At 38.1% G+C, this 17,670-nt stretch overlaps 1 protein-coding gene across 1 annotated transcript in view; it reads right to left on the reverse strand.

Annotated features, from left to right (window-relative positions):
- Positions 1-233: 233 nt before the first annotated feature.
- Positions 234-17,670, reverse strand: part of TCERG1L (transcription elongation regulator 1 like) — a 116,873-nt gene continuing 99,436 nt past the window's right edge. Inside the window, exons 9-13 of the mRNA XM_067299573.1 lie at positions 16,713-16,782; positions 13,968-14,103; positions 7,562-7,651; positions 4,275-4,393; positions 234-1,215 (exon numbers count right to left, since the gene is read on the reverse strand). Coding sequence (XP_067155674.1) covers positions 1,059-1,215; positions 4,275-4,393; positions 7,562-7,651; positions 13,968-14,103; positions 16,713-16,782 — 572 coding nt within the window. The 3' untranslated portion in view covers positions 234-1,058. The remainder of the gene's footprint in view (positions 1,216-4,274; positions 4,394-7,561; positions 7,652-13,967; positions 14,104-16,712; positions 16,783-17,670) is intronic.

Here is a 17,670-nt window from a genome sequence, read left to right on the forward strand (position 1 = left end):
TTTCCTCCACCTGCTTTACGTTATCTTCACAGTCAGAGAGGCTGCTTTGCTCTCAAAACGTCATAACTCCAATGCCTGTTAGTGAAAATTTGCATACGAATCATGAGCAGTAGAAACTCACGGTTTCTCGGTGGTATACCTCCTCTCGAGTAAAAACCATGAGAACTGTATTATTCTGCCCAATATTTCCAAGAGTTTAGAAACTTAAAAACCATGAAAACTCACTTAAAATATTTATTAATTAAAAAAAGTTAAATATTTATTTATACAAAGATGATGAGAAAAAATCTCATGCAGACTCTTCACATACAATAACATAATTCAAATCGTACTATGATGGTTTTACAAAATAACTTCTTTATCGTAATTTTTATGGAGAAGTGTTGCTATTATCCATGTGCCTGAAAGCACCATTCACAGTAATTAGAAAGCTATTTCTGAAATTTCTGGTTTTGCTATGGAACATATGCCAAGATTTTCACACTCTTCACTATGATTAACAATTAATATCTTATTACTACCACTCAGAAAACTGGACACAGACACATGAACACTGAGTAATGAATTCCTGCATACCACTGTACTTCTAAACAATTTATGTTAATGCATAAAGTTGCCAAACGATTGCTCCAGATAATTCCCCTAAATGATGAAAATATCTTGAGATTGTTATGGATGGCATCTGTTTCTGCTTAATTACAAATCTGCATTGGATTTATAATTTGTGTATATTACAAGTAATTTGCATAATTAAAACAATTAAGGGATTGACATATCATGGCAATTAGAAATGCATCAAACTCTGAATGTTGTACAAAAGAGCTTCAATATGAAACATTAATTCTTTGAGAACAAAATATCCTTCAGATTCCTGCAGAACAACCTGGCTTCACAAATTCAATGTATGGTCACCAATCTTCATTTAGAGAGTTTTTCTCAGGGACATCCGGTTCTTCTTTAGCTGCTGGAACTCTAACCCCAAATGCTTTTTTCTTCATTTTAATTTCTACTGTGGTCACAGCATTAACTTGTATATTTATTGCCAATTTCAAGAATTTTTATCTCATTTTCCGTAGCCTTATCCTGTTTTCTTTGTCCCTCTTTTTAAGAATAAGTATGAATTGATTGAAAAAATGCTCTTGGTCCTTCTTCTTTTGAACAAGTCGAAACCGCTGATCTCTTCCATATTTCTCTGCAAACTCTTTAAACGTTGTTCTGCAGAAAAGAAAGACATTTTAAAGTTGCAGCTTTGTCAGTCCATTTTCGGACTCTTTGACCTGGATGCCACATTTACCTTGTGATATAGATATTAAAAACAAGAATGTGTCCTGCAAAATATTTACAACAACATTGCTGTAATGTCTGCGACAAAGAAACAAGACCAGTGCCAAAATTACTTGTGCTTCCCATTCACTTGATCTGCTTGCAATAGTTATTTTCATTATTGGTTTTGAGAAATCTGTGTGATCATTGACTGGACAATTTAGATTAATTAACACAGTATTTGCTCCAGCGCAGGTTTCTGCTGTCTCAGTCTGTCCTTGTCAGTGGCTTGTGCCCGATATTTCAATGATTAGCCTCTAATGGAGTGGAAAAAACACAACTAAGCAACTAATTAAAACAAATGCATTTTGACTATCAGGAGTATACGATACCTGAAGAAATACCATAGTAGCTTGATCTTTCCTAAAAATAGCAACAAATTAATTGTAAATGTGACAGCTACAGGCATAATAATGCAACTGAAATCCCCAGGGAGTTTCGCCTGAGGATCTTATAGCCAGGTCCAACATTTTCGAATGCAAACACTGTATCTGATAACAAAAACGTTCAGTCATATTTTTGCCAAATACCTTTATTAACTCAAGTAAACACGTTTGGCTTGTGCAGTGAGGGCAACGTTTCCACTGCCTCCCCCCAGAATTTGGCAGCAGAGTAGCCAGGAATGATATGGGAGTGGTACCATAATTCAGTCAAAGACTAGTATGGAATAACAAGCTTTTTGGTTTTTTTAAACTCTTGGACTTTTTATATCACTTAGATGCACATTTTTCTAGCTGTGGTTTTTAATTTTCCTTTAGGTTACATTCACATTCCTGCGAGGAATGATGGAAAACTAGAGCGTTAAGGAAGGAGTGGAGAAAAGCAGTTGCGCTAGGAAGGCCAGAAATTCCCGTGCCCTGCTCGGCAGGTCTCTGCAGAGCGGCACGCGGCAGCAGAACCGCGCGCGCAGAGCGGCCAGCGACGTCCCAGCAGCTCCCTGGCGCCCGGCCTCTTTCATCGACCACCTTGCCGGTGTCTCACCTGGCTGGACCCAGCGCGCCCGGCTTTTATCCCGGGAGAGGAAGGAGGCAGAGAAAAGCGGCCAGTGCGGGTTAGAGAGGCAGGTGAGGAGACGAGACCGTGCTCTCAGCGGTGCAGAACGCCCTCAGAGAAAGGAGGGAGCAGGACAGAAGACCATGGCTGAGAACGGTATTTCAGCGACCGCAGGAGGACTCACAGATGGGGATGGAGACAGGCAGGCAGGCAGGCTGCCCAGGGACGCTGTGCCACCTTCACCCTTGGGGGTTCTCAAGACCTGGCTGGACACAGCCCTGAGGAGCCTGGTCTGACCGTGCTCTGAGCGGGAGGTTGCACTAGACGACCTCCTGAGGTCAGGTTCACCCAACCCGAATTGTTCTACGATCCTATGGGTTGCACCTTGCAGCAGAGGAGATGATGAAAGCAGGAAAGGGGACCATCGTTAACAGTTAAATATAATGAGTGTATAGGAAGTAAAAAGAGTAACTACCAAAAAATATTACTAGAAGAACTGACTGAACTTTATAGAAGTTTAATTATGAAAAGATCCAGAGTTTTGCTTGACTAACCAAAGGCCGGATGGTTATATAAAACTGTCGTGGAGAAAAGTTTATGCAGACAGAAATGCAATAGTCATCATCTTTTATGTTAGGATTCTGAGCCTATCTTAAAAATACAAGTTAACGTCTATCATATGTTGTCTACGTCAATCCAGGCGAGAACCTGGGGGATCCTGGAGAGGCTCCAGGTCCTCCTCGTGTTTGCTTTGGCAGGGCCGAGCCTGGCTACCCTGCCGCTGGCTGTTTACCGAGCCCATGCTGCGACGATTTCGGCTGCACGTCTCTGTCGCTACACCGGCACGCCGCATCTGACTCGCTGCCTCCTTGTTTGTGCGCCTTGTCAGTGCTGCTGCGGAGTCGCTGCGCTCTGCCGTAAGAATTCTGCAGTATTTACTGTTGACTGAGCCTCTGCTCTAATTAGTGTGCAGATTTGTAACAGTCGCTTGGGTAAAGGTCTGGTTTTTTCTAATTTGATTCTTACCGCAGTATTAAAACGAAGCCGGAGATTACTGCAGGCACACGAGTTTCTTTGACTTTGGGCTCTCACAGTCAGCTCAAGACAAACATTAAGGTGTCAGATGTTCGCTGTTCCTGTAGGCCAGCACGGTTTTGCCCTTGCAGACTGAAAACGTAACTGCTGGGGCCAGTGTTCAGCTGTTACATAAACCCAGATTATTCTCGGTTTTGTTGTCAAAAACTACTTACAATTATTTCCATACAGTCTGATGTGTTGTTTGTATCTTTGCATCTAGGCAGGCAGTGCTGTGCAATTATCCGCATATTTAGTACAAGAAAACTGTAATTTCTTAGTTCCGACAATTTAACCAGAAATATAATACATAAACCTCTTTATTTTCACATAATTTACAAATGAAAGTGTTTTCCTAAGCACCGCATTTCCTATTGTGGAATTTTGGATCCATTACTTAAAAATCAATGTAGAAGAATAAATGATTGCATTGCAGGTCTTATTTTAATTTACTGATGCGTTAATAATAACTTTGTTAAATAATAACTTTGTTAATTATGTTTCTCTTCCATCAAAACCAAACCAAAATAAGTGTTTTTCACTAGTTCTACATAGATGCCTAATATTAATGTGACTTAACATTCAAGTACTAATTTTATATATGTGTGTGTGTATTATAAAAATATTATAAAATAAGTGTTATGCAAAATATTACACACTCTAAACTGGAAAGAGAGGCAGAGAGGTATATTCCCTTTCCCAGTAATATAACAAAATAACTATGAAACATTAGGAAGAAGCAGTTAAGACAGCATTATAAGGACAGAAGTATAAAGTAAGTTGATGAAAAGAGTAGGTTCAATTTTACAGAGTCCCAGGACGGATAGTCACAGCCTAATTTGAGAAAACTCATTCTAACAAATCTCCATAAGGTAATGCCATACCTTGGTGATAACTTGGATTCTTCAAGAAGCTTTTTAAACTCTTCTTTGGCTAACAATAGTTTATTTTTTTTCTCTTTGTACTCTTCTCTTATCCTGGTCTTGACAAACTGTTCAAATATCTATTCAAAAAAGGGAAACAAGATACAGTGTTTATTAATAAAGATTTTATGGTATTTATGCCCGATCAGAAGGTTTTTAATCTCAAGGACTACAACTCTTATCTGCACTCAGTATTTCCTGACTCAAAAGGGGTTGAATCTGCCTCATGGATGCCTGATCATTTGTTTTCATGAAATAAGTAGCTGGAAAAAGCTGTAATTTGGACAGATAATATCTTCATCCAATCATGAAGTATAACATAAATCAAGATTTCCTGACCTAGGTGTAGATAACTTGATCTTGCTCACAACTTAATGCTTATAGAATTATTACTTCTAGCTTGTATCCATACGACAGACTTGTTTGGATCTTGCACCTTTTCCAACTTGCTTGAGTTCTTGAATATGTCTATAATGCTGAAGAGCAATATTCTGTAAGTTACCCAAAGAAAGCCTGAAGACTTTTCAGTTCAGTTGCCATAAAACATGAGCTTACACATGATGCTCTGTACAAATCTACACAACAGCGTTAATGTGTTTAGAAGGGTCGACAGTCCTACTTCTAACGGTACTTGGCAGCTAAATATGCAGTAGGGTGCTCAGCATCAGGATTTTCAGTTTCATCAAGAGGAGTTAAGGACTTAGCTACATCTGGAAGTGCTGCCGACTGCTTTAATCACATTTTTAAATACCACAAATCTGGCCCTGTCGGTTCTGTGCTCCACAAAGTGTGGCACGCTAACTGTTGAATCAAAGGAGCTGTTCCTCAAAATGCCATTCGCTTTCCATATTCACCATCCTTTCCTTCTTGCAACAAAAAGTATAGGCATCAAGGATGATTACTACCACAGTTACTTTCTCTTCACTCATGAGGATGCACAAGCGCAAACCTACACTTCATGAAAGCTAAAGGAACTGAAATAAAACTGATACTTAGTATGGTATGAAGATAAAGGAAGAAACAGCACTGGAAAAGTAAACATCAAAAAAAATGCTATAAAAGAAGTACTGTGAAGACCTAGGAAAACTAAGTTTATTATACTGCATGCATTTGTTTAAGTTGACTTTAAGAGCAGACTGGAAAAAATGGAAGAAAAAATGTAGGCGACGCTGTTACTGCTTGCCTTTCTAGTATCAGTGAATCTATCATAATGAACATAATAAATCAAAATTAACAGATAGCTCATTATCTAGTACAGTTGCTCCTTTACCCTTCACTGTTCCTCAACTTAAGTGTTGTAACGTCTTCTCACAGTTAATAACTCCTTGGGAAATACTGATGAGTAAGGACATCAATCTGCAGATATCCAATACCAGCTGGTGGTGCTCCTCGGACAATGCAAGGACACCCACGAGCACCGGAGTTCGCACTCCAAACTAGTCCGAACAGAAGTTCAAGTCAAGAGAAAATTCCTTGAGACACTTGCAGATAAAATGCACTCAAAACGCCTACCCTGCCTTTTCCAGCTACCCGTGTAACAAAACCACAGTACCGGTAGTCGTGCTCTGGCCATTCATTCACTCGCTCACTTCTCCTTTGAGTCAAAATTCACCTCTAAATCCCTCAAACATCAATTTGTTTACATAATTCAAAAAGTACTCAGACACTCACTATTTGGGCCACGTAGTCAGCATCAGTCAAGATAAATGTTTCCTTGTATCTAAATAATTTCTTTTACTAATTTTAGTTGTACTTAAATAGATGCATCCATTAAATCGGTGATCTATTCTTGTCCAAGTCTAACTTTCTTCTTAAATTGCTCTTGGAGGAAAATGGGGTCTAATTAAATGAAACTGCTTAGAGTGAGCGTCCATAAATCCATTAAGTTTAGCAGCTAAAATATATTATATACCACGCGCTCCCAAGTTTAATATTTTTTTAACTCTGTTTTGTAGAACAGCAGCTAATGATCACCCTCTTCTACCTTAGTTCTGAGCTTGAATTATCATCACTCTTAGAAACAACATCAACATGACTACGGCTTTCTATATATAGGACTGCCGACTACTTGCTTTTCATAATCCCTTTCCTTGAGCATTAAATATACCCCACAAACTAGGTCCATGTCAGCAACGCTTTAGCAAAGGTTTGTGTTATATAATGTACATTCATTACATATTTTTATTATTTTCATGGTTGATAAAACAAAAGTAGTAATAAATCTTGATTGACTGACCAAGGTCTATATTTTGTCCTTGCTGATTCACTGAAATAAAATACAAAACTCCTTGCTCAGTATCTTGTTTATCAGTATTTTCCATTCTACCAGTTTCTCTCACATTTTCATTCCCATATTTCATTATTATTTTATTTTAGCTTTTATCTTAGGAAAGAAAATATTGGAAAGGTAGTAAATGAAAATATACGTCCCCAATCCCTCAGTAAATACCTACAGGAAGCTCTCTGGAGAATCAATAAGACAATATGGGCCACAGTGCAATGCAATATGAATAAGAAGTTCATTTTTCACCTTGCTTATTTCAAAAACTGACAATTCCATATTCCAAATTCTTCCTTCTCCAAGATGACAAGAGGCTAGTAAGGAACAGAAATAACTACAGAATAAAAGAGTTCACCTTCTCTGCAACATCCTTGTATTTCTCCTAAATTTTTAGATTAATTTCCGACCCTGTGGTCCTTTCTGATCCCCAGTGATAATTAATGCCCAAATAACCATGGCAGTAGAACCTCTGCTTCCCTTTGTGGCTTGCCAGAAAAGCTACACCCTTTCAAACAGACACAGGCACAGCCACTGTGCTCTATCCGTTTTTATCTACCAGGTTTAGTTATTGCAAAATATAGCAATAAATACTACCAACTCCTAGAAAACATTCTAAGTAATAAAAATGAAGTAGTCCCTCTACAATATATAATACAAATCACAGTGGAAGCATTACCTTATGGTCATTACCCTTTCTACAGCTGAGTTTCCTAGACTCGACAGGATTTGTTCCTAAAACCTAAGAAACTCTTCGCTATGTGCGAATTCACTTGCTACCATTTGTTTTTCAAAGAAGGAGACAACATTTTCACTGAGCAGAACCTCAGTTGAGTTTCATGGACAAATTCAAGACTCACACTTTAATTCTATTCTACTCTTTATCCTATCAAGATAATTACTTTGTTATTACTGTTAATTTGAGAGACATTTGTTGACAATCAGAAGCTATACTACAGATAACACTCACCTGTTTACGTTCTTCAGAATTTAGTAGAAGGTAGCGTGGATCAAATACTATTTTGTGTAACTCTTTTTCCCATGTAGAAAATGCTGAAACCTGTGAAGTATAAAAATAAAGTTGCACTGAACAATTCTGTTAAGGACCTAAAACAAGGAAATGTTCCAAGGTGAAGCAAAGAGTAGGTCAGAAAGCTAACGAACCCTCTAAAGGATGCCTTGGGAAGCGGGCAGTTGAATTTTAATGTTTCTGGCAATGCTCTGGTCCTCCCACACCATTACTATTGATTTGCTCTAGGTGGTCTGAATGAATATCTAGCAGATATTCATTCCACAATTGCTGATGGAAAGAATCTGTAGTAGGAATGGAAATACCCATTTTATTATCTCCTTTGGTAAGCATAACAGAAGCTTTGAATTCCATTTAAGCAATTATCTCAGCTTTAGTCCCTCCACTAAAAAATTTATATTATAACCAAAATAAGGCTTTCTATGCATGCACACACTGAAGAAGTAATAGTGATTATCTTCAAAGCATCATGCTTTATGCAGATGTAACACTTCCCTCCAGTGGCACTTCATAGATGTCACCTCACCTCCATTTTGAGTCTTCTCCTACCTTTTTCTGCTGACTCCAGCTCCTTAGAAACTGAATCTAAGTGTTAATCCAAGTTAACTGCATCACTTTTATATTGATAATATGAAATGAAAATGTTACATTAATAAGGAAGCTCTTCTGTGTTCTCAAATAAACTCTTCAACTCTGGCTGGACTCTGCTACAATCAATCATGCTATAATCAGGTATTTTCTTTTGCAACCTATTTGTCAATATTAAAAGCATCATCAACTAAGTAAGATTGTGAGGCCAAATAAATTTGAGAAAGTCTCTTACTTTCTTCTTTACCTTTGCCCAGGAGGTTTTATGAAACGACACTCTGAAAGCTTATGGCTTAAATTCCCAGCCTGGCTTTGATATCTTACGCAACATCACTGTTAATTAGTTCATTACAGAAAACTCTGGAGTAACATAAAATATTTCATCTAATTACAAAGAAGAGTAAATTCACTAAAAAAATTAATTATGTGAAGTATAAAATAGACTAATTAACAATCAAACAGGAAAGCTTTGATGATGCAAAGTGGGCTTAAATGGATTGGCTTTCCTACTAGACTTGTTAGCACTGGGAGCTAGGAAATTTCAAAGCTGCAAGCTAACTTTTAGAATGCAAACTGAGTAAGTTACCAGTGCTGCTCTCTGTAAAATAATACCAATGCAGGGCAACCGGTTACCAAGAAGGAACATGAAAATATACGGATCTTGAAACACAAATCTTTACAGCTTGAATGAAAAAAGCCATATAGCTCAGCTGAAAGATTATGTACGGACTAGGTATCAGTGCAGATTATATCTGCAGGGCAAATAAAGGAGTACAGAATTATGGGATATCCCATATTCAATTTTAAATCGGACTAAGTGTACTGCTTAGGTAGTGTGTGCTGAAAAATCCTCACTGACAAAGCTGTTCTCTCTTAAGCATCTCTTCATTAAGCAAACTATGTAATTTGAGTTGAAGACAGACTCTGCTGGGGCACCGAAAGTCTGGCTAAGAGCTGTCCCTCCCAATTCTTTCCTTCTTGCCACCTATGCTAATGCCTCCACATCCATACAGGTGGCTAAGCGCTGACTCTCTTCTTTTCCATACAGAAGAATCAGCACTAGGAAGCCTTTCCCAGGATGTCTTCTAGACTCTGTCTTGGACATCAGCTCTGCTCCCAGTACTAAGGCTAGTTTGAACTCAAGGATAGTTAAAGTAACAGCAATTTGCCATATAATAATTCATTTTTATGAATGTTTCTTCAGTTTACATTTCACATATGGCAAACATACGCCTAAAAAAATGTTGCTGCTGATATTATTTATAATTTATTTGTAGCTACAGATATCACATGCTGTTCAGGATACACATTTTGGACCTCTATAAATGAACCTAAAACATTAATATTCTGACTAATCTCCAAGTGAGTATTGTACTGTGGTCTTCTTTATTACTGTGCGACATTCAGCCATGGAACATGTGTTGGGAGTGCTGGGGATGGCATCTCTTTCCAAAACAAATAATGACTTCTGTGGCCCAGTATCAACACACACAAAAGAGAAAACAGAGATCTGAGTTTGTCTTTGTTTTTCAATTCTGTACTCATGCTTTCAACCCAAATCCAAAGTACAGTGAAAAAAGCTTAGGAAAATTCAATGTATTGAGTTTGAGAAGCGTGCTTAGAAGTGAAAGGGCATCAGAATAACTGATTTTACTTTTTCTTAGCTCTGGAAGCCCAAGTGCGATAGTAGGTTCAGATTCTGACCGATTTTTTACAGATTTATAAGAAAAGAAAGATGAAGTGTGATATTTGCAGTAGAATTTACCTTCATCAGTATAAAACTCACAGTTTTATGAATCTTTGTTCTGGTAAGAAACAATGCCCACATCTGGCACAAACTACCAAAAGGTATGCAAAAAATAGCAAGAAGCACATAGTGGCAGAGGACAGAAAGGCTCACTGGTTCCAGTTTTCCGCTATCATGGACATCCATGCCTAGGTTACAAGGTTTGCAGAGCTGAAATACACTTCACCTATCATCACCTACTGTTGGCTGTGAAATACTTCCCAGCATCCCAAAACAAATTAAAGACCTGTATTAAAAGACACTAAAAAATGGGATTCAGCTGCCTAAATGCAGGCATCTAGCAATTTTCAGACCGCCTAGGTGATGGAGGCGTCTGCACAGAGCTGGCAGGCACGACGAAGGAGCCACATTAGGGCCTGGCCGATGGAGACCAGAGAGGGTCTTAGGGCATCTAAAACATGTCCTAGGAACAACCACATGTCTTAGGAAGACAGGGAGAAATTAAGAGCATATTCAAAGCACTTGTTAACTACACCTCTTGATCTGCCATGGCAACCTTCCCTCATCACTCCCACCACCACCTGGTTTGACCCTCAACACACGCGGCCTATCCTTCTGGAAAGGGAATTCTCTGGGTCCGTCTGAAAAAACAGGTGGAAAATAGGAAAAAAAACAAACTAGCCTGTTTGTTTATGCATTTATTTGGCAGAGACCTGTGTGAGTTACATACTGCTTATTGCATGACCACAGCAGTAAGTCCACTGCACATCGACACCATGACTAAAGCAGCTTAGAATCTAACTCCAATTATCAATATAGCTCTTTGTTAAAAAAAAAAACAAAACAAAACAGCGATATATAAACTAACCCTTCACACCCCCACGAAAACTGTCCTTAAATGACACACAAGATCATCTTTGTATTTGTCAGTGCTGTTCAGCAGACTTTGAAATCCTGAATCCAGGCAAAGACGAGTTACAGTAAACGTGTGTGCATCTGAACTCTACCTCTTCAAGGATTGCTTCAATACTCCCCTTTCAAATAAAAACACTCAGTGGTAAACTTTACAAGTTCCTTATCTATCCATTCACCCTTACAGACATAAATATAAAGACTGCACCATAAGACCGCACAGCAAGAAAAATATACGGAAAAAAGTATATAATACAGTGTGGACATTCCAGCTGGACTGGTCCAGCTTCTGCAGCGCTACGGCATTGCCGTGGGGCTCGCAGAGGGTCTGGGGTTCAGCGCAGGGTGCCCACGGGGTGCTAGGGGCCTTGGAGACTGATCCCTTCCAGTGGCAATATCATCACTAAAGACCACTAGGTTAAGGCCCTACAGAATGAGCAAAATCTGACTTTAGATCTGTAGGAAACCTAGGTACAGCCTGTCAAACTTGAAATTTTTACTCTTCAGGATACTGTCTAGGCTGCAAGAATTGTTTTGAAACTGGAAGGTGGGGGCTTGAGTCCCTCCTCCCCCTTTTTTTCTGTACGTTTTCCAATATAAAGAAGGCAAAATCATTATTTTTTTCTTTTGTTAGCCACATAAAGTTATATCCTGAAATCCTTCGTACCTTGAATGTAAAGCAACGTAAAGCAATAAGAAAGAATATTAAAGGGGGTCATATCGGAAATTACATTTTTACATAGGAAACCTTGCCAATGACTTAAGAATAGTGCTATTGTCTCGGGGCTACAACAAAATCATGTTTTAGTTTTATGTTACAATGAACATTCTTTCGTTTATGTATCTTTTATGTATGGTTCACAAACAGAAGGCTCAGAACTAAGTGGAAGAACTTCATCTAGCTAACGTACTTGGTAATGCTTTCAAGTACCTTCTTGATAAATAATAACATTATGAGAAAATGGCAGGAGACATTCGTTTAAGTAATCAGTTTAAAATAACCCTAATGGCCTCGCTACATTTCAAAGAATGACGGCCAGCTGGGCCTAACGATCATCTTGTCCCACATTAAACAAATGTTTTGGGCCAAAGACATAAATAGCCTATCATCTATATGCTTTTAAATAATAGCAAAAACAGTAAATTCACTGAATTTCTTGTTTTAACAAGCTAGTCTGAATCTTATACTTAAAGAATCAGACTTTTAAATTTTGACTTATCCTCCCATGACTGAAAATATATTAACAGAAGCCTTCAGCCAGTCTTCATTTATGGGACTTTGTATTTTTTAAAGCATAAACAACAAAACATATTAATAAAACAGTTCTAGCCTGGAGACAGTTAAAGTTCTGACATCCAAACCTCTAATTATATGCCTCTTAAGTCTACTGATTACTAATGGTAAACATTACAGGTTTTACCGCCTAACAACAGCCACCTTGAATTTTTTTTAATGGAAATTACATAGATTTATAAGGAAAATATGTTTTGAGAGTGTTGGAGGGAGGTGTAAAATCTGCACACACTAGTGCGTTACACACTCATTTACTTTTGCAGGATCAGGGCCTAAATGTGTTCTGTGTATTAATTTCATAAAGTTTGTGCACAAAATCATCAGCTCTCTGGAAAGAGCAGGGACGCAGTGAGATGGATTTCTGCAGAGGTGATTTTATGTCTATAAATAACTGTATGCAAAATTCCTTATATTGATGGTAATCTTTATGAGGTCAGTTCAACACAGGTTTATAACTGTTACTGCAGAAAATAAAAGTCAGGCTGAAGCGCTTTACAAAAATCAGTCACTGCATGCTATTACTGTGATTTGTAATTCATATTTCATTGCTGGTCATGAGGCTCACAGCACTGACGTGTTCTATTGTAAACTGAATTTATGCTTCATCTATCTACTCATAATCTTGATCAGGTCACGGTAAAATGGCTGAAGTAACTCTGGTAGCAGCTACGCAGTCCGAAGGATTCCTCCAGCCCCCGGCAGGACGACCCAGGCGGGGAACCGTGCCTCCAGGGCCTCTCGCCCGGCTGCCTGCGGTGATGTGGACCGGCTTCTTTTACAAGTTTGAATAAGAACCTCAGAGGGTCCGAGGCAGATACTCCACCTTCCGCACGTCAGCATCAACTGGAGCCGCCAAGTTTTCTCAACAAAGTGAGAAAGTCCAAGGAAAAGAGCAACTTTTCTTAACCCCTATGTGACTCCAGCATCTCCTTGCTTTACAGAGTGGAAGCGGAGCCACTCATCTTTGGAGGAACAGTAGGGAATTTGGTTTCCCACTGCTGGGATCAGCGGAGTTGACATTGATGACACTTCCCAGGTTAAGAAGAGCAAAGAGCTTCCAAGGGCTATTTTTCCATCTTGTGCTGTCTTTCGGGTGGCACACGAGAAGTGTCTTTCCTCCTTTGTTCATCATGCAATGAACATTTCCGGGGCTTCACCGGGACCCCTGGGATTGTGCGTGACCAAGTTCCTTCACATACTACTGAGCCACTGCTCTGAGCTGGAAGAACTACCACTTTTGGTTATGTGTGTGTGTGTATGAATTTATTTATAGTTGCATTTAAAAAGTGCATAGTGTTCTGGATAGCTATATATTACTGGATGGCATCAGAAGATATATAAATAACCATATAAACCTAACATTTTTGGACATGAAGTTAAGAAAATATTTTTAAAATAGATGATTTTATGGCAGTGGCATATAATGTATTTTTGCCTAAGCTTTTTAGAAGCCAATTTTCCAAAATAAGCCTCAATTCTATTACAATATTGCCAGTGTAAGAATACTCAGAAAAATCTGTTTTTTTCTAACTTACTTTAAATCGCAGAGTAAGCAATTTTATGAATTGTTTCAAATTTCTCCTTTATTCACATACCACTAACAAGACAATATTCTTGTCTTGTTACTGAGAATTGCACTGAGAATTACAGTTAAGTAACATAAAAATTACATGGGTAATAGACCCCCCCAGTAATTCTTCATTTGACTGCTAGTTCATAATTATGAAATGTTTTCTGTAGTGATCATATATGGCGCCACATTTTCATAAATGAGATGTTTCAGATAATGTAATCTGATTTCTTACCCCTCTTTCCAGAAGCATATCACGGAAATGAGTAATGCGTTCTTCCAGAGGAAGCATAATCTGATGTGCTGACGTTTTCACATTTTTCTCCTCCGCATCATCCTTCCTCTGGTCAGCACTTTGGGAATCTTCTGTTCTTTAACAAGGAAAGACAGAAAATAGTTCAGTAACTGTAAACTTGGGAGTGCTTTTTTAACGCTCTACTTTCGCTGGAAAATTCTGCAGGAACGTAGGATTTTGTCGGATGCCCGAAGCAGACGCAGTGTTTTGCAGACCCTGGCAGCTGCCTAGCTCCCCAAATCTGCAGCTAGTTATTCAACGGCGTTTTCCTGAGGGCCCTTCCCAGAGAACCATGACAGCTCTTCACGTGGAAGTACAGTACAGCTGCCTGACCAAAGAGCGTAACTCAACAGTGAAACACTACCCTATGTTTCCAGCTACAGGAAAGAGACAGTTTTATACGACGTTTGTCAAGGAGTGAAGATTTTAAAGGAGTCACTGAAGAAACTCGTTTTGTTAGTTTTTTTCTTTTATTTTCTCTGTTTTTGTGCCCCAAAACTTCTTGACTTCAAAGAACTAGGCAAACTCAGATCTGGAATTCAAACTTCTGATGTGGGTCCCCCCCCTGTTGTTTCTTAATACACTGAGTGATGAATGGATTCAAGCTTTACTTAAAAAATTAAAGACCAGGAGGCTGAAAATGATCACCATGTTCAAATCAGGACAACGAAAGTGAGGCACTTCGATTTTTAGCATCCTACAAGGAGTGACTGCATTTTTAGCAATGCAATTTTCACTAACTGAATAATACTTCAGTTTGAATTTTCGACATGAAAACACTTTTCTACTTCCAGGGTGTTCTATGATACAAAAGTCAAAATTCACTTCCAAGAAAGTGAATTACATCAGTATGTAATATGAATCCTAACATATTAGCTTCCGTCTGTGAATAATTACATTACTCTTAAATTTATCTAAAATTATATTATTAGTGATTTGAAAGATATCAAATTGTTATTCTTCACAGAATGATAGTGACATTTTTATTGTATTAGCAATTTTTATTCTGTAATATGATCCATGAAACATCTAATCCAATTTTTAGTGTGCACAAAAAGCTTTTTCAAGCTGAAACTGAGGGAAATACAGAACACTATTTCATCATTTAATCATCAGGAGAGACCCTCTTAGGTACGGATAATTGAAAATGATGCTGCAAATCATACAGACTTTCTTTTTTCTCATGCCAAGAATTACAATAAAAAAAAAAATCTTTAGTCAAATAATACAATAATCTGCAACCAAAGGAACACAACGAAGTCTCTGACTTCATAGTCAAAAGGACACACACAGAGTGCCTGCTCTTTGTCTTCTACTATCACAATTTTTGAAGCCTACAGATCTCAAAACAGATAGGACAGTAATGCTGTAATACTGTTCATAATAATAATGCAATATTGCTTTTAAAATTCATGTATCCATGTACCCAGTGACAGGACAAGAGGCAATGAAGACAAATCAAAATACAGGAAATTCCATCCAAATATAAGAAAAAACTTTTTTACTCTGCGGGTGGTCGAGCACTGGAGCAGGTTGCCCAGAGAGGCTGAGGAGTCTCCATCCTCAGAGATATTCAGTGACTCGACTTGGTCCTGGGCAACCTGCTCCAGTTGTCCCTGGACCAGACCATCTCCAGAGGTCACCGTCAACCTCAACTCTTCTGTGATTCTGTGAAGAAAACCCAGAAAACCTAAGTTTCTCTGAAGATTTGTTTCTTTTGTATTTAGTACTATTAGAGCATTGCTTGGGTAGAATTTGACTTAAGTATTTTTAAATAGTCTAGTTATACCTCAGTGAAACAATAGCAGAATGTAGAGGTTCATGGATGGACCTTTAAAATACCAACCTTTTATTAAGGAAATACAGTCTAAATGCTTGTTTAAATGTATTAATGTTGGACTATAGCTAACAGTTTATGGCAATAGTTACACCCCAATGATTTCAATAAAATGAGTATTTATCTTGTAGTATCCAATTCTTCCTGCATAATAATATATATCCATGGAAATGCTACGGAGGTGAAAAGAATTATCCAGTAAGATAAGAATAGCAATACAAGAGAGAACAGAATTATCTTCAAAACATCCACTTTGAAAATACAGATTTTTTAGTGTTTACCGGTCAAAATACCCCAAAATACATAACATAGTAGCTATGCAAACTTATGTTACTGACATAACGTTGTTACGAAAACATTTATTTTATTCAATGCTATTGAAAATAGTTTTCATTTCAAAGCATTATCTCATGCAGCAGCAGCTCTTGCGACCAGCTGACCCTATCTGCAGTTACCCGGCCAGAGGTTAAATAGGTTGATATGTCTCCAAGGTGCTCATTAAAAAGAGAACTGTTCATTTGAGTTTTGCTTTGCTATTTTGGCAGGGGCGAGGGGGCACTTGACTTCAACGGAGTTAAAGCTTTCATCCAATTTCTTTAACATAAGTACATACCCTTACAGTTCAATCTTTTCATCAATTTCAGTGTAAATAACAGTTACAAAAAACAGATGATGGCTATGGAAAACACGTATTTTAGAGAATCATGGAGTTCGATGAACAGTGGATACCTTAAGAATGGCTCTCGTAATTTATCCATAAGAAAGAATTTTTTTTTCTCTTTGCACTTATTTGTAGACTACTTTAGCTTCCCAACATTACATATGGACAAGTAAACTTTAGAACTTACTTATTTCTCTTAGTTTTGATGCTAAGATCATCATTTTCATCCCCTGGGCAAGAAGTAACACTTTTATCTGCTAAAAGAAAATAAATAAAATTAGGGTGATTAGATTTGAACTAAAGAAACAGGAATACAAATTCCCCAAATTAACCTTTCACTTCCTGATCTTTGGTACCTGCTCAGGTATTTACTGTTTTCCAATGAGTATTTTAAAAATAACATATATTTCATCAGACACTCAGAAATGCTTTCATTAAAATTTAAGTGCTAGTAACAAAAACAACCACGTTCAGCCTGAAAAATGTCTCATTGTTCACTTGTGATGTGGTTTTTTAAAATCATGTTACTGTTTCACCTGACACTCCCTCCTCCCTTTCCTTAAAAATCTAACTACAAAGATGCTATCGGAAAAGCATTTCAGCCCTGAGAGCCTGCATAATTCGACAGCCTAATTCTCATCAGAACTTCCTTCTTTCCCCATTTCTCCTTCCGACGTAAGCGCATGCAATGCAACAGTATCGAAAGGCCACGCGGATCTGAAGAACCTCCCCGTTCCCAGTGCTCCGGATACTCTTCCACGTCGGACTTCGAAGCGGTGTGGTTACTCAGAATGAATGTGAAGTATACGGAACTGATATTTATTTCTGGAATTTTAGAATACTGATTTTTTTTTCAACTATACAAACTACAGATTTCAGCAAAATTCAGGCAGACGGTCTGCTAGAATCCATGTCCGTTCACTGCTTGGTTTGTGTTGGGGACTTTTCAGTGGATCAGACATTAGCTGGGGAAAATAAAAGTCAACCTGTACGTGACTGGCTTTGGAATATCAGAGAGACTAAACCTCAGCCTTTTTGTATTAGACTGGTAATAAAGACATGTCTTGCTATATAAGAAACTATGAGAAGATAAAGAAAAAATAATTCAAAAATAAACATAAAATTGAACTTAGGTTATGGAGATA

Source organism: Apteryx mantelli, chromosome 7 (assembly GCF_036417845.1).
Source record: "Apteryx mantelli isolate bAptMan1 chromosome 7, bAptMan1.hap1, whole genome shotgun sequence".
NCBI classification, from domain to species: domain Eukaryota; kingdom Metazoa; phylum Chordata; class Aves; order Apterygiformes; family Apterygidae; genus Apteryx; species Apteryx mantelli.